General features: G+C 39.1%; 1 protein-coding gene across 1 annotated transcript in view; it reads right to left on the bottom strand.

Moving 5' to 3' along the window:
* Nucleotides 1–19,022, bottom strand: part of CNTNAP4 (contactin associated protein family member 4) — a 242,231-nt gene that overhangs the window by 161,895 nt on the left and 61,314 nt on the right. Inside the window, exon 3 of the mRNA XM_081275674.1 lies at nt 9,553–9,746. Coding sequence (XP_081131800.1) covers nt 9,553–9,746 — 194 coding nt within the window. The remainder of the gene's footprint in view (nt 1–9,552; nt 9,747–19,022) is intronic.

Genomic DNA, 19,022 nt, shown 5'->3' with positions numbered 1-19,022 from the left:
ATTCAAGTTATTTCCTTGATATTTTGTTGTTGTTGTTGTTGTTCAGTTAGAAGTGGCATATGTAATCCTTTTATATTATCTACCTCGTTATTTATCTATAGGAAGACAAATTCGAGATTTACAAATTTTTTTTTTGTTAGGTACACTATTAAATTACCTTTTAAAACAACAATCAGATGATTCTCTTGGACCCTTAAAGAATATGATTATATCAATTCCAAATCTTAGCCTTTCCTTTGTAGCTTTATATATTTTTCTATCCTCTTCTAAAACTGAATTATTCTTGAAAAGTTTGAAAATTCAGGATGGAAAACTAGGAGAGCAAGCCTAAGGTTTAGTTTTGCCTGGGTCAAATATAACAATGAAGAAATACTTCAGAGGGACAGAACTGCTCCCAAGAAAAGTGACGCCAAATGTAGACTCCAGGGACTAGAGAATAGAAAACCTTGAAAGCAGGCATCTGAGACCTCCCATCACAGCCACGATAAGAGGGCATGGAGGAAAAGGGACAACGTGTTGTCGCGGAGCTGTCACACAGTCGAATGGGAGAGAAACTCATAATATGTTTTTAAAGCATGTTGCTCTCTGATCAATAATTTGAGGATGATCTTGATAAGGGTATACATTTGCAGGAGGCACCAAATCAGACCTCCTGCTATTTCTAATCTCTCCCTCCAAACAAGTTTCACTTTCCTGCTTAGAGACAGATCAAGTTTAAGAACATAAGACAGTATCACCTACGTCTCTCCTACATTGCTATGCATGTTTGCCTCCAGCTCAAAGGACTTTACAGGTATTTTCTTGTATATTATGTATTAATTTAAATCCCCAACACATATGTGTCCCATAGAAGTTTATGAGAAGGGACTGATATGGCATGTGACAGAGGGGACACACTCGATAGAGAAGGTGCCTAGCTAACTGTTCTGATTCATGGTGGATGACATATTAGAAACTCAAATGTCAGTATATGTTAACACATTACCAGATATATGTGGTCCAGATATTTTCTCCCCCTCTGAAGTATGTCTTTTCATTACATTAATTGCTTCCTTTGCTGTGCAGAAGGTTTTTAATACAGTCCCACTCATCTCTATATGTTTTTATTGTTGGTGGTGGTGGTAATGGGTTTTTTGTTTTTGGATTTTTTTTTGGGGGGGTGCTTTTGCTTTTAGTGTCATTTCCAGAAAAAAGAAAAGAGGAATTCATGCATTACCAAAAGCAAGGTCATAAAATTTCCCCCTATATTTTCTTTTAACTATTTTTATAGTTACAGATCCTCATGTGTAAGTCTTTAATTCATTTCAACTTGATTTGGGTAGATGGTGCAAGGTGAGGGCCCAATTTCCCTATCACATGTTCTTGACAACCTTGTGAGGGATCAGTTGACCATATATGGGTGGGTTCACTTCTGGGATCCATTCTATTCCACTGGTCTGATTTAACACCAGTACAATACTATTTTCATTACTGGAGCTTTGTGATATGTTTTGAAATCAGTATATGTGATGCCTCCACCTTTGTTCTTAAAATCGTATTTGTTGATCACGGTCCTTTGACTTTAAATTTCAGAATTTATTCCTACTTCTTAAAAAATATGCATTTGGGAGATTGATACAGATTACTTTGAATCTATTGATCGCTTTGGGTATTATGGACATTTTAATAATACTAAAAATTTTAATACATGAACACAGAAAAATATTTCTATTTATTAATTTGTATTCATTAAATTCAATTCATTAATTTTTAGCAATATTTTGTAGCTCTCTGTATATAGCTGTTGGTTAAATTTATCTCAAAGCTTTTTATTCTTTTTGATACCATTATAAATGAGATTTTTAAAATTCCTTCTGGAACAGGAGAAGAGAGAAGGAGAAAAGAGAAAGTACTGAAAACTGAACTGGAGCAAATTTTATTCCATGCTTTTATAATTATGTCAAAATGAACCCTAATATCATGTATAACTAAAAGAAACTAATAAAAAATAGATTAAAAAATCCCTCTTGGATAAAGTTCATCATTGGTATATGAAAACTAAATACATAACAAAAATAAAACAAACATATAAAGCATTTTTTCAATAGCAAAAAGAGCCAACAGGCATATGAAAAGATGTTCAACAACATTGATCATCCAGGAAATACAAGCCAAAACCAAAAAATATCAACTCACACAAGTTAAGCTATCTACTGGAACCCTCATACACTGTTAAGTTTTTTAAATAACAAAAGCCAGGCACAGTGGTGCATGCCTGTAACCCCAGCAAGCTTGGGAGGCTGAGACAGGAGGATCACAGGTTCAAAGCCAGCCTCAGCAAAACTGAGGCACTATGCAACACAGTGAGACATTGTTTCTAAATAAATACAAAATAGGGTGGTTTGCATGTGGCTCAGTGGTCAAGTGCCCCCGGGGTTCAATCCCCAGTCCCAAAAAGAAAAAAAAAAATAGCAAGAGCAATTACAGAAAACAGTTCACAGTATGCAAGTTTCTCAAAAAATCTGAAATACCATATGATCCAGCAATCCTACTCACTGGGTATTTATCCCAAAAATAAATACTGAAATCAGGATCTCAAAGAGATATTTATACTGCCACATTCAGTGCAGCAATATTCACAATAGTCAAGACATGGAAACAATTTAACGGCTCATACACAAATGAATAAAGAAAATGCAAGACACACACACACACACACACACACACACACACACACTCACTATGGAATGTGATTCAGCCTCTAAGAAGGGGGGAAACTGAGCCAATAAGGGACACCATGAATGAACCTTGAGGAGTTTATTTTAAGTGAAATAAGCCAACCAGAGAAGGACAAATACCGCATGACCCCACTTACATGAGGAATCTAAAATTGTCAAGCTCACATAAGCACAGAGTCGACTGCTAGAGGTACAGTAAAACACAGGGTCACCTTTTAACATGTATCATATTCCAGCTACACAGGGGATTGAGTCCTAGAGAACCACACACAATATCGTGCCTTGAATTAACACTATTGTCTTAAATGCTTAAATTTTTGTTAAGAGGCTATATTTCATTTTAAGTGTTCTTACCCCAATTTTTTAAATACAGTCCTTCTTTTTTTTTTTTTTTTTTTTTTTTTTTTTGGAGTGGGGACAATACTAGGGATTGAACCCAGGGGTGCTTAACCACTGAGTCACATCCCCAGCCCTTTTTATTTTATTATTTTTTTTCTTTTGAAATAGGTCTCACTAGGTTGCTTACAGCCATGCTAAGTTGCTGAGGCTGGATTCGAATCTGCAGTTCTCCAGCCTCAGCCTCCAGAACTACTAGGATTTCAGTCGTGCGCCACCGTGCCCAGCTAAAATGCAGTCATCTTTTAATCATGCATTACGAGTCAATCGTTTTCAAAGGGTGGAGAACTCATAGTTAAACAAATATAAACAGGGAAATTCCTGAGGATAGAAGCTAATAATGTAGACTATAATGAAAAATATCTTTGGGGGATTAGTGTCTTGAAACGCAGAAGCAGCGTAAGGTACTCCCTAGGCACTGGCCAACTTCTGCATTAAGCTGACAATTTGACATGTTGACATATATGGCATTCGTACTGTTGTATTTTATATCACCACAGATGTTTTTGTAGGCTTAGGTCACTAGAATAAGGGCTCAACATGAAGAGAGCTAGGAAAAATGCCACCTACAAGGGAGGGGCGGGGGGGAATCCACCTCCCTTACTGCAAATCTCCCTTACAGATCTGTCTTCCCAGTTTTCCACTTAACTCCCTGGGTATTTGGTTATTGACTTAAAACAAATTTGCATGCTAAAAATCTGCAGGTAGTGCTTACATCTTGTCTGGCTTACAGAGTTGACAACTCAATCATTCTCAGTGATAACACTGACCTGAATATTTGGTGACAGGTGGACTTCTATTTAATTGACTACACTATGTTACAAGGTCTCCAAGTCTTTCGCCAGCCAAACCCAGAACCATGACATTAGACACTGGTTGAAAAAAAAAAAAAAAACAGAAACAAAGAGGTACTCAGAAATGCAATATAAGCTTTCATTTTGGGGGGGAAAAGCATATACAACTGAAATTCATAAAAAAAAAAAAACGTTGTGTTTAACAATCTCGTTTTCACTTAAATAATTTATAAGGTTGGCGCTGCCCCATTCCTTGCCTTTCTAGTCTACAGGATAAAAGAGCCTTGAGTGTTTATCAGAGAGAATCAGGAGAATTTGGCTGTAAAGTTCTTGCACATGTCGATCTACTGAAAATAATTTCTTCTAAGATGTTGGCTTCACGATATTTCAAGCAATTGTTCTTAAATGAGCGAAAATTACACCTTACGTTTACTTTTCCAATCACTTACAATAAACTGGTTCAAAAGAGTCTTTTCGTCTTAGATGTTGAGGGATTTTTATTTTGTCTTCACTTTCAGAGGAACAATTTTAGTGGCTCTCATTTTCTAAATTTTTCATACAATATTTATTCACCATCCAGCAGAGCACTTTGTATAAATTACATTTTATGAACTTTAGGCTATAAATTTTATTCTGAAGAAAAGTCTTAATGTATTTTTTTAATATCATACACCTATCAAGTTCACATTTCCATTAAGTGGTCTGCATAGATAATAAATAAAATACTTTTTCTTTTAAAGATTATTTTTTAAGAAGCAGTAGAGCATTTTATTAATCCTTTCAGGTACATATATGGCATTGTCCTCTCTGATGCCTGACGTCAGACGGAATGAGATGAAGGGTCTTTACCACGGTCCTCCTGCCAAGTTCATTGTTTCTAAGCTGACAACACTTCCTATCACATACTCTTTCTCTATCAGACAGTCGTAAAATGCCTGATGTGTTTCCTAACTCTCTTTTATAGTGTGACACTCTTAAAGGAAATTGGCATATTTTGTATAATTGGTATATATCCCATAATATCTCGAAAACTGAGCAAATATAAGTTAGGAAATACGTATTTGTAAAACGTGACAAAGGGTTATATCCTTCCCTATGTACATCAATTCAAGATTGTTCTCTGAGTTAAAAAATAATAATTCAAAAGGAAGTGATCTGTGTTCTTCCAGGTCAAAAGTCAGGATCCCAGAAATAATTTGCCATGTTTCCCTTTTCCTGTGTTGGCAACTACAGAATCACAGAGAGGGAGCTTCCCTCAGAGTGAGCCCAGAATGACTATCGAATAGACTAGACCTCTGTCCCCACCTGGGATGAACAGGACATAAATACACATATACAAACATAAATATATATATATATATATATATATATATATATATATACACACACACACACACACACACACACACACACACACACATATATGAGCACAGATATAGAAATATGTAACAGGAAATATGTCTACAAATATATAAGTAAAATATTTATATACAAATATATGTATTTACACAAATATATAGAGAGAATATGTGTATGATTTAGAGGTTTGGGGGTTGTTTTATCAGTTCCATAACCTCACCTACACTAGGGGTGGTCATGGTACCTGCAGCACTACCTTAATTTTGATCTTGATGTTCAAAGCTATTCCTTGGCTTTCTTTATCATATCAAATATCATCATGCAGTCCTTCTCAAACCCAACAGACCAGGAGTCTCATCGGCTATCACACAGGAAACTGTGTCTTTAGGTATCTCCTGAACCCATGGTTTTGGTCACACTTCTCCAGCTTTGTGAAATACTTTCCTTAATCCTTCCAAAACACTAAATCATCATGTTTTCCTCAAGATCTACTTCTTTGATAAATTCATTCTATTCCACCTTCCCTCCATATTCTGTACATTACCAAAACTTTAGGAGTCCACACTTAATTTTTGCATATTCTTATAGTAACAAAAATAGCAAGATATTGGCACCAAAACAGACGTGAGGACCAATGGAACAGAAGAGAGGACACAGAGACACACCCACATAAATATATAAATAAAATATTTTATCTCATCCTAGACAAAGGTGCCATAAACATACATTGGAGAAAAGATAGCCTCTTCAAAAAATGGTTCTGGAAAAACTGGAAATTCATATGTAACCAAATGAAATTAAACCCCTGTCTCTCACCCTGCACAAAACTGAACCCTAAGTAGATCAAAGACCTAGGCATTAGACCAGAGACCCTGAACTTACCAGATGAAAAAGTAGGCCCAACTCTAAAGCAAAAGAAGTAAAATAAAGAATCAATAAATGGGATGGATTCAAACTAAAAAGCTTCTTCTTAGCAAATGAAACAATCAACAACATGAAGAGAGATTTTACAGAATGGAAGAGAATCTACACCACCAGTACTTCAGATAAGACATTAATTTCCAGGATATACAAAGAGCTCAAAAAACTTATTACCAGAAAAATAAATAACCTAATCAATAAATGGGAAAAAGAACTGCACAAACACTTCACAGAAGAAGAAATATGAAAGGTCAAATAATGTATGATAAAAATGTTCAACATCACTAACAATTAGAGAAATGCAAATTAAAACTACACTGAGATTCCATCTGACTCCAATCAGAATGGCAATTATCAAGAATACAAGCAACAATAAATATTGGTGAGAATGTAGGGAGAAAGGTACTCTCATATATTGTTGGTGGACTGCAAATTGGCACAACCACTCTGAAAGCATTAGGAGATTCCTTAGAAAACTTGGAATGGAATTATCATTTGACCCAGTTATCCAATTTCTAAGTCTATACCCTCCCTAAGGACTTAAAAACAGCATACTGTAGTGATGCGGCCATATCCATGTTTATAGCAACTCATAATAGCCAAGCTATGGAAACAACCCAGGTGTCCTTCAATGGATGAATTGATAAAGAAAATGTGATACACACACACACACACACACACACACACACACACACATACATATACATACACATATACACACACACACACACACAATGGAATATTATTCACCCATAAAGAAGAATGAAATTATGGCATTTGCCAGTAAATAGATGGAACTGGAGGATATGCTAAGTGAAATAAGCCAATTCCAAAAACCCAAAGGCCAACTGTTCTGTCTGATTTGTGGATGCTAACCCAAAACAAGGAAGGCTGGGGACAGGAATTTTAGAAATCCATTGGATTAGACAAAGGGAAATGAAGGGAAGGGAGGGTGGAGGAGAATAATAAAGACCGTAGAATCAATCAGTCATAACTTTCCTAGTCTTGTGTTTGTATACATGACCAGGGTAACTCCACATCATGGACAACCATAGAGTGGGATCCTAAATAGAATAAAGTTATACTCTATGTATGTATAATTGCCAAAATATATTCCACTGTCACATAAAACTAAAAAGAATTTTTTTTTTAAATGAAGGTATAATTTTAAATGAAAAAAATATTTGCATGCTTTCTACATATTTCTCTGCTTTGTTCTTGTGCGCCTTATCTCTTCCGTGGCATTCACATGAATCCTTTCACTATCTCCCAGAAAGTCGTACAAAGATAGGCATAGATTAGGAGAGCAACATATTCAGCTCTATTCCTTCATTTATTGTTCTTTCACTAATTTACTGAAATAAAAGCATCATGTACCACCCTAGACGTTGGGTGATAGAAATGCTAATGTAGATGAGAAGGGGGAAAAATGACCCCATAAAAAAGTACAAGATGCATACGTGAAAGAAAACCACCATCATCCTAACACTATCGAACCAGTACAACACACACACACACACACACACACACACACACGAAGAGCTGATAGGAACAGAAGGGTGTCAGTGTAGGTAGGGTACGAGTGTCCTGTAAGAAAGCACGCTTCATTTAGCCATTCATTCATTCACTCATTCATTTCCTTATTCATTCATTCCACATTTAGTATTTGTCTGCAACATGCCAGGCATGGGTACACTTTGGGGATGCTAAAATGAAAGTAGGGAGATATAGTCTTTATTTATAGGAAACTCAAGAAAGGACAATAATGAATAAACCAACAAATCACAGCACGGTCTAAGAAACATTGTCACCTGAACAGCATGGGAGAGAAGCCACGCCTTTGCTGTCATTGGTGTGGATTAGTAAGGACATCACTCAGACCACCATTTCACTCTGAACCCCTCATATTTAATAAAGTAAAACAAAACACAACAAAAAAAGGCAATGGCAAAACCTAGGCTTGGCTGTCCACAGGCTGACAAACAGAAACACATTCATTTTCGTGGTCAATCTCTCGCTTTAAGAAAATCAAAACCATACCTTTTAATTAACACAGCAAAATATTAGCAGACAATAGCCACTACTCACCCAGTTGAAAAATCCAATGCTTAATTTAGAAAAAGAGTAAAAGATAACCCAGACACCTAGTTAAAATAAATACCTCATTAAGCGTTCATTGTTATTGGCTCATAATTACTGTTTATTTTATCCCTAGTTTGAATGGTGCTCATGGAATTAAGTCGACCATAATATTCAGTTGTTTTTTGGGGGGTTAATTTTTTTTTCAGTCTTATACACAGCTTCAACCTTCTCTGGATTTTAAAGCAGCTCTTCTTAAAGATGCTTATGAGAAACTTCTACCAGCCCACAGTTCTCTCCAGAGAAAGGAGTACGGCTACCTCTTCTCAATTGAATCTACATCAATAAACATGGACTGAATGGCCACCAAGAGCTTTTGAGATACAAAGGTGAGTAAATTGCAGTCCATTTCTTCAATGAGTGTATAATGTCTAACAGAGTTCCAGGAAGTTTCAAAAAAGAGGCAATTGACAGGTCAAAGAAAATTATCATTATGTGCCCAAATAGGCTTCCAAATTATCTGCGTGCTAAGAATAATGCTTCATTAAGTTACTCATTTTCTCTGGTTCCAGCAGCTCAGCCAGAGGGGGAAAATAGTTCTTTGATTGCAGTGTGTTGTCCCTGGCCCACATGGATCCAAACAAATGTTTTCTCCTGCACTAAGAATTCTCCCTGTGTTATCAAGCAATCTTCCTCTTCCTCTTCTATGAGGTGGGATGTGCAATCAGCTGACTAGGAGAACTTCCTACTTGGTCATAACCTGCCTCTTACAGAGGGGGCACCCCAGGCACTCTCTCTACATAGCACTTGGCGTTTGAGACCACAGACAGGTTTATAAATCCTATCATTTGTGTGCACATATGTGCGTACCTATAACTCCACACTCAAGCTTTCACGTTCTACACAGACTGGGTTACAGAAATCTTCGAGCTATCAGAGATAAATTCCTTTTGATTCATTTTAAATAAAGACACTGAAAAAACGGCATTGAACAAAATTTGGTTTTATATAAGTTTTGTTTATGTCTTAGGATTTCACCCTAACAAGTCTCAGGACTTGTTTTTAATTTCTGAGGACCCTGTGAAATGAATTTACCTTTAGTATTGCCATAAATCTGCCATGAATTTTATGATAAGATAAATATTGGCCCTATTTTCTCTTAGAAGCACTTTCAAAGCAATTCTGAAGATTCTGTATGTATTTAACCTAAGAGATGGACAATGCAGCTGCAGCTATGACCGCACCTCTTTCCCTGGGAGACAGTGGCTTTTATTTAAGAAACATACCCACATGCTGTCTTCCTGTCGATACTGTTTCCAGTTCCTGCCACTGTCGCTGAACATCAGGAGGTAGCTGGTCACCCAGTTGGAGCTCCCATATCCCCCTTGGGTAGCCACAGAGGTAATCTCCATTCTCTCTCCAAGGTCGATCTGCAACCACTGGTATTTGTTGGACACAAGTGGAGACCACCCACCAGCTCCTTTAGTGAAAACAGAAGCAGGAGAAGTTGGGGAAGAAGAATTAGTTAAAAAAAATCTCTGAGTGGAAATATCAACAAGACTGTATTCTTCTATGAAACTTAGGAAAGTCAAACTTCCAGGATATGAAACTTCTCATAACTGCAGAAAAATATAAGAAATCCAGAATTTAGTGTACATGGATGAAGTCCATGTTGGTTATGTTCATTCCAACATACTGTGGAAAACTCCGATTCTTGCTATACATTTTAGGTGCCTCACTGGAAAGATGAACATGCAGGTCAACACTTGGCGCAAGCTTACTGCCAACACACATGAGTGGGTACTGTCTGACCATCCATTCACTCAGGGATGGCTATAAAGGCAAACCTAGACCTGGAGGAACTAGAAAACTACCTTTGGTCATGTTTAGACTTTTTAAACAGGAAATAAATTTCATTGTTAAACTTTGGTAGACAATGGCCAAAGAACAGTCCTGCCCTCAGGGGTGTCTACTCTCCTGGGAAGGACAGACACTGAGAGGCACAGGGAAAGCACAGCATGAAAGCGCTAATGGTGAGATGACATGCAAGAAGCGGTAACACCAAAGAAGATGAACAGCTGTGTACAGCAGTGGCTGGCGCTGACTTGCAACCCTGTGTGATTGTAAAATTTTCCATTTTGCAAGCCTGTTGCTAAACACGACCGTCTCTGCAGTTGCTACTAGTGGTGGTGCTTAAAGCATATAAATGGGCAACTCTACAAATAAGCATCTACCCAAGGAGTTTACCAACACACCACCACCCCCTCTGGGAAAGGGAAGTGCTGTGTGAAGGAGACACACAGGGACAAGTCTCTAAGCAAGTTGAGCTTCAGCACTCAGAAGTGAAAGACAGGAGTTTGATGTATACAAAAGGAGGTTTGGGTAGAGCAGAATGGATTGTACTCTTTTTTTTCCCCAATACATACAGATTATAGCTATGACTCCTGTCTGTCTTCTTAAGATGATTCATTTTTCCAGTTTAATATAGTAATTTGGGAAATTACTTTGGGAGTTTACTTTTTAAAAAACTGACATTGATGATTATGTAAGTAATACATAACCATCACAAAACTCATGAAGTAGGACCTGACACATTCTGGAATCCATATTTATCTGATATTCAATTCCTATTAAAATGCAGTATCTATTACATAACATCACAAATGGGAATATTAGTATGTTTTATTTTTTTATTTTTTTTATTGTTGGTTGTTCAAAACATTACATAGTTCTTGACATATCATATTTCACACTTTGATTCAAGTGGGTTATGAACTCCCATTTTTACCCCGTATACAGATTGCAGAATCACATCAGTTACACTTCCTTTGATTTACATATTGCCATACTAGTGTCTGTTGTATTCTGCTGCCTTTCCTATCCTCTACTATCCCCCCTCCCCTCCCTTCCCCTCCCCTCTTCTCTCTCTACCCCCTCTACTGTAATTCATTTCTCCCCCTTGTATTATTTTTCCCTTTCCCCTCACTTCCTCTTGTTTGTAATTTTGTATAACCCTGAGGGTCTCCTTCCATTTCCATGCAATTTCCCTTCTCTCTCGCTTTCCCTCCCACCTCTCATCCCTGTTTAATGTTAATCTTCTTCTCATGCTCTTCGTCCCTACTCTGTTCTTAGTTACTCTCCTTATATCAAAGAAGACATTTGGCATTTGTTTTTTAGGGATTGGCTGGCTTCACTTAGCATAATCTGCTCTAATGCCATCCATTTCCCTCCAAATTCTATGATTTTGTCATTTTTTAATGCAGAGTAATGTTTTCTTTTCCCTACTCTTTTGCCACCCACCAAGAGGCCCCGGTAATAAGGTCTGAAACTTTCAGTAGAGATTACCATTAATTTACATGCAAGTTTATATGAGCATTATTTTTGACATCTGTGACCTATTTTATGAAACCTTGAGTAAAACCCCAATTCAAAGAGACCCAGTGAATGTTTCCATGATGGTGGAGGCATGCAACTCTGTAAGACTCAAAGGGACACATCTGTGTTGACAACTGTCTCATAAGTTTTTTAAAGAGTCTTTTGATGGTGGAACGCAACACAGTGACCCTCTGATAAATGAAAGGAAAGGTAGAATACTTTGCTACCTGCAATTCCAAACAAGAGAAGGCTTCCAGGCAGGGTCACAAGGGGTTACAACCAGGGGACAGGATAATAATGGGTTGAAGTTATAAGAAGCAGCTTATTACAGGAGGTAGGGTGAGGTTAGCCAGGCTTTGCAGGCTTTTTGTGGACTGGATAATTCGAATAATTGCTCTAGGAAACTCTAGGACATAGGGGCTACCTCTAGTTTTCTTCCCCTACCTTTGGTGTGATAAGGGCTGATGCATAGTGACCCCACATGGTGACTGACCAGTTTAGGAAGTGGTTGAGGTATAGCTATAATCAACTCCTCAAGAGGAACTCACCAGAATTCTAAACACATCTTCTACGGATGCCATCCCACTAACTTCTGCTTGCATTAGGGTACAATTCCCACTTACACCATTCCCTTTAGAACTACTCTTTCAGATTTTCTTCTTTCTTAAAGCAAATCATTATCCAAAAATGTCTTCTACTCCACACACAGAGCTCTCCCTCTTTTTGAGATCCAGAATATTTATGCACATTGCAAAATTTCTGTTAGCAAAATTTTTACTTTTAATTTCCTCTGTCTTTTCAGAACCTTGGGTAACCTCGATGAAGTTCTCTTGGTCACCAATACCTTCTACCTTGTTTAGGTTAACAAGTAGAATGTTCTCACGTATTAGGCAAGAGAGCTTACTGGGTAGTCAAGGGCACTGGCTGAATTTAGGTGTGTGGGTGCTGTTTGTTTGGCACTGCTATCTGCAGTCCATGAGGGGTACGGCTCAGTCCTGCAGACTGCTATCTACATGGTAGTCATCCCTGAAGGCTCTGAAGTGCACCTTAAATAGTGCCCTGCCACAGGCAACTCAGGGAGCTCCTGAACCCTCCATGGGAACTGCCCCATAGCATTATTTTAAAATCTGAGTCAACGTGTCTTCCACTCTTCATTTCTTGGGCTACAAGGAAACAACATCCATCCTCCTGCACTTATTTACTACAGCAGAACTTAGTATTTGTGCAGCATGTGAGTATATTGTGTCAGACACTCTGGGAAGCACTGTTATTTAATTTTCAAAGCAACCTTTTTCATAGAAGATGAGTCAGTTACAGAGCTTGAACATCTTGTCCTTGCCTACAGAACAGGCAAGAGGTACAGGGCTCTTAACAAGGACACAGCAGCGCCTGGTATATTTTCATGATGCGTAAGCGGGGACTGGTAGTTCCCTGTAGCTATAGAAAAGACAGTGCTGAGGGGAATAAGACACCCTTAGGGTTTAGCTACTGAGCAACCTCCCTCCCTCTGGTGAACAGGTCTGGACCACGTCTTGGAAGTGCAGGTAATGATGGGGGTGGTGAATGAAGGAATATTTCCTTCCACTGGTCTACCTAACCTTACTATTTCACCCCATGGCCCATCAAAAGCCTCAAAGTTGAAAGTCTCTGGGATCTGATGTTAACCAAGCATCCTTGGTCCACTTATTGCTACCACTGTATATCTCTCTGAATTTTTATCCTTTTTTTATCAAGAGAAGTTAGGGAAGTGCCTCCAGACAGCTAATGACTTTACTTGAAAGTTTTACATTTGAAATTTTATCTATAGCATCCTATGCCTTTGAGAAAAATGCCAATTATTTTGCTTCTTGCTCTTTGTAGTTAATTTTAATGATCTAAAATCAGTAATGAGGTTGTTTTTTTTTTTTTTTAATCTGGAATTTCACAGTATTTCTCTGACATTTCAACACACACACCTTTACAGACCAGTATTTAAAACGCAAACATGAGAGAAGCACAGCCAGGAAGAAAGAATCAGCAATGATTCTAGTGGGTTAAAATTGGATCATCGATTCTCTTCAGGAGAAAGTGGAGTCCCTCACTGACCGCTCCCTCTTCCCTGTGTTCCTCACAGTTCCAACAGCACTGGCCCACTTGAAACATTTGCAGTTAATTGACCTTGAACATTTCAATTTCTTACCTGTGGTGAAAAGGTACAACTGGTATGCAAATTAAGCTATGTCATTAACAAGGTACACTGATAAAGTAATGGAAATTCAGAAGCTCCTAGGCTTTACCAACCAATTTCAGCAGAATAAGACGGCCACAGGGAATCCAAAGATTGCTGAGGGGTTTTAAGCTGTGTGGCTCTGCAGATGTACGTGCTCTAAGGGCGTGATAGAGTGTGCTTGTTCTAATTTCAAAACAAAGGTTGAAGAGCCATATGGAAAGGGCGAGATAGATAGGTCATGGATCTTGGCAGACTTTTGGTAGGCCAGATTATGATGGCAGGAAGGAACAACTGTGGCATAGGGTGCAAACACAACCACAGCTGGGGTGACCCTCCACTGGTGGCATGGCCATGGCCACCGATCCTGGCTTCTGGAGACTATACAATTAACACGTTTAACTTTCTTCATGGAGAAAGGGATGCCAACTCCAACTCCAGCAAATTGAAAACTCTGAACTACCATAAATAGAATACTACAATGAATTCTTTATTTTATTAACTAAACCTTTCAGCTGCTAGTCAAGTGTTATTTGTCCTTAATGTGCTTTTAATATGCTAATATATTCAACATCCCAGCGAACCAATACCTAGAAAAATAGAGACCATCTTTGTGTAACCCTAGCTATTCTAAGATTACAGATACTTAGTCCACAAAATGAAAACTGGAGTGTTGTGGCTCTGGCTCATTTCCCACCCCACCCGGCCATGTTGTGGGCTTCCTTTTGCCCTCCCCATTCTCCTCTTTCTCCTTCCCTGGCCTGTTACTGAGACTTGGCGTAACAGTGCCATCCATCTATGCAAATGGAATCCTTCCTTAACTTTCATATTATAGTCTGAAAATTCACACTTAAAAATAAAAATCCTCCCCATTCATAAGACTCTCAGACATTGCCATGAGGCTCTGAGAATTAAAAAGTTAAAAAGCCTACTAAGTGCCTATTGATTTCCCCCATATTCAGCAAGCTCTGAGAGTATATGGTGGTTGCAACTTTTTGAGTTGTAAAACAATTTTAATTGCTACTGGCTCCAACAAAACAGCTGTGATCACAGCAAAATTGAGCTTTGAAAAAATTCAGTGACCAAATGACCACCCAAGATGGCATCTTTTTGATCTGTTGCCTACCACTTTTAAACATCAGATTTCTAAAAAACCTGTTTCTAGAATATAAGTTGCTATGAATTAGGAAGGGGAAAAAAAGCAAACTAAAAATTATCCAGTGCCTATTTTATGCTAAGCAATTTACCAGAAATCGTATGTATTGTATTAAACTTAATTATCAAAATTATCTAGTGAGATGAAATATGCTCTCACAGCTCTTCAAATAAAGCTTTAAAACATTTAGAGAAGATAAGTAAATTTTCCCAATATTATGCAAATTATTTTAGTGTCAGTGAGAAATTACTTATTTTAAAAGTTATTTTAATCTATGTGAGAATGTCACTTTAAAAATTACCCTTTTTTTCATCTATACCCCTGGAATAATTACAACTATCATAGTGGTATATTTTATCCCAAGAACATATTCAAATAATAAATTCAGTGTTGATCAATTATAAATAACCTAGCAAGCTGAAGTATGTTTCAACCTCATATATCCTACCTGCTAGATATCACCCACATTTGCTGGTGGTCAGGGAGGTAGGGCTTAACAGCTTCAAGAAAATATAAGGGGAAAAAATCCTCTTGGTTGGAACCTCAAAATACAGATAAAAGCCATACTGTCCCCTAGTAATATTAAGAACAGTGTGGTGACCGTTTCTGGCGGTTATCAGTGAAGGGGATGTAACAGTCTCATACAGGGAGGAGCTATCCAGTGCCTCCCCAGGAGATTAAAGTGTAAAAGGACACAGGTGTTCAAGGACACAAAACACAAGTGACCATAGTTGAATGACACTCGGAGCCACCATTAGGACATCTCCAGTTCTAGAAAATAATTGGCTTAATTAAAACTGTCATTGGAAGGCTTCCCTCTAAGATAATTACTTTTTTTTTCCATAGGTGATTTCATCTAGATTCCCCCAAGAGTCTAAGTTGGCCTGGATCACTTTGATCTTGACATTAAATTACAACAATGGAAGGAAATAGAAAGAACATGGCCCCAGAATCTGCCTGGTTCCACTCAAAGGTACGTGTTGTCCCCTAGGCTGCATTTAGAACTTCTCAACCCTCTTGTGTCTTGTATTTTACCAGTGTAGTTCTTTTTTTGGAAGAAGAAAATAAGACTCTATGGAGCCTCCTGTTTTGCTGCCAGTCCTTTCTGGTGTCTGTCCTTGAATCCCAGCATTGCCTCCCCTGGTTGCAGTGACTGTTTCAGGAGTGGGCTGGTGACCTTGAGCCAGGCCAGTGAACCATTGCAGGATTTCAATGGAATGCATGGAGAAGAGACTCCTCCCTGCTAGAAACGCTGAGGGGGGCAGATGTAACCACCAGGCCAGACAGCTCTGTGGAAAGGCTGCCTGCGCGAAGCCGAAAGAGCAGCAGAGATGAGAATAGGGGGATCCTAGGGACCTGGTGGGGACCCAAGTCCAGTGGTGTCTGCAGTGCCTTCCCCATCGAAAGAGCCACCAGTGAGCACGTCTCCTGTGCGGCACCTCCCTAGCAGTTCTCCTCCCCCACTTCTTTCCTTTTTCCTCTCTGAGGAGCATTCCTATCAGCGCCCTGTTACATCAGCACACTGCCATCTGCCCCATCTTAAAAGGAAAAGAGAAATTTTCCCTTGACCTTGCCCTATTATTTTATTTTTTGTTGTTCCTTCTTTTTCCATGAACACTCTTCAAGTCACATCACTCATTCCAGTGTCCTTCACCTCTGCTCTTGGGCCAACTCCAGTCAGACGCTTCCCTCCTACCCCTCAACACAAATTGCTCATCACAGTCAGCAAAGAACTCCAAACAGCTGCGGCCAGGGGTCAGGCTCCGTCCTCCCACCACCTGACCTACCAGCCGCAGTGGACACTCGGGCCTCTCACTCGGCCTCGATCCACTCTCCTCACATTGCTCCCCAAAGCACCTTCTCTTAGTTTCCTTCCTTCTCATTGGTGGCACCATCTCAAGTCCCATTGCTGGTTCTTTTCGCCCCCTATTATCTTTTAAAGTTGAGACTTTCCAGGTCTCCATCCTTCACTCTGCTCCTGTCCTCTCTACTTTTACCTCCTGGTCAGCTCCCTCAGCCTCATGGGTGTAGACGTTACCTAGATGTCAAAAAATGTCTGCCTACTCCTCCTCCCAGAACCTCAGAAATATATTCAACCCTCTCCTTAACAGTTTCAAAACCAAAATTCTCTTCTTTCCCCAAAACCTACTGTATTCATACCTTTCTCCAATCCTGGTTTTCATAATTCTCTCCTTCCAATTTCTTAGGAGGGAGAAAAAGAAGATGGAACCAATCTTGATTCCTTTCTTTCTCCCGCACCATACTATCTGACCACTAGAAAATAGTGCTGGAGCTAATCGAGTCTCTCACATCCTCTGTTTCCCCATCGTCATGGATGCGTCTGTAGTTCAAGCCCCATCGTGCTAGCCTGGATTCTTGCAATAACCAAATAATGTCTCCCCATCGATACCTTTGTCCACTGAGATGCTCTTCTTTGCACAACAGGTACTAATCGTGTGTTCAGAAAACTGCAATGACTCAATTTCACACAGAGTGAAAGACAAAGTCCCCATGATATAACTGCCGGGTCCTATCACCACCTGCCCCGCCCCTCATTCCATTGCCATCTGTCTCTCCCTTCTCTGCTTTTCTTCCCAGTAGTTTGATGTGTGCCTCAAAAGCTCATGTGTTGACATCTTAATCCCCAAATTCACATGCTAGGATGCTGGTCTTCAGGAGGCCATTAGGATTCGACGAGGTCAAGAAGATAAAGCCCTCATAATGGCATTAGTGGCTTTATATGAAGAGGGAGAGAGACTGAGTCAGCACGCATGCTCTGTACCACCCTGTGATGCCCTTGGACATGTCATGAGACAGCAAGATGGTCCTCACCAGATGCCAAGCAGGTCCCCGTGCCATGCCCTCAGAATCCCCAGCTGCCAGAACTGTGAGCTAAATAAACCTCTTTTCTTTATAAATCACCCAGTCTGTGATGCTCAGTTCTATCAACAACATCAACAAAACCAGGCTGAGACTACAGCTCACTCCCCTCCTTTAACCAGGGACCTCTTTGCTGCTCTTTGAATGAATTGATCATCTGTGCTCTCAGCTCAGGAACCTTGCTAAGCCATTTGCTCTGCCTGTGATGCTCTTCTCTGAGGTACACTGGGCTAACATCTGTGTCAGTCAAGTCTGTGCTCAAACCTCACCCTCTCGCATAGGCGGGTGTCTCCTGACCTCCCTTTTAAAATTCCTTCCACTCAGCAATCCTCTGCTCCCGTGGGTCTTACCCTGAACCACTTCTTCATATTTTGACCGAATTTGTCATGTCTTAACACAGCACATGATTTTCTCATTTATTAAATATATTGTTTACTTTGTCTTGTCCCACTAGAATATAACTCTAAGAGGCCAGAAATCCTCACCTGTTTTGTTCACATACAGACCCCAAGTGCCTGACTGAATATGAGCTACATAAATATGGTCATATATCACTTAATGAAGGGGAGGTGTTCTGGGAAAGGTGTCATTAGGCAACTTCATCACTGTGCAAAGATCATAAAGGTTCTTACACAAACCCAGAGGGTACAGTCCGCTACACACCCAGGCTGCCTGATGTAGCTGCCATAATGTATGTGGTCCGTTATTGCTCAAAACATTGCTCAAAACATAGTGTAGCACATGACTGCATTTCCTAAGCAAGGGCATGAAAAAAATTTACAGCCACATGCACATAATAAGAGTATCTAAAATCATACTAATTAGTAAAGGTGGAGCTGGAGCTAAGCTAAATAGACCCACAGAAAACTTTTCTTTGCAACACATATTTTTAGTGGTGTTCACAAATACAATATCTAGACATTTGTCTGAGACACACATACACATGTATCAACCACCAATCCCCTCTTGGTTATACAGTTTAATCTCTTGTAAATTACATTTCACCAATGTATCTATTGCTTTGCTTTTGAAATTTTTGATACAATGAAGGAGAAATGCTTTTTCACTTCATCTTCCTGGCAAGATTCTAAATTAATAATACCTCACTAAATTCTCTTAGGTTTGGATTCTCTGCTGCT

The sequence above is a fragment of the Spermophilus citellus genome, assembly GCF_964194105.1.
Source record: "Spermophilus citellus genome assembly, chromosome: 18".
In the NCBI taxonomy this organism is placed as follows: domain Eukaryota; kingdom Metazoa; phylum Chordata; class Mammalia; order Rodentia; family Sciuridae; genus Spermophilus; species Spermophilus citellus.
Note: the sequence above shows the minus strand (reverse complement) of the source record. Positions and strands in the feature narration are given on the sequence as shown.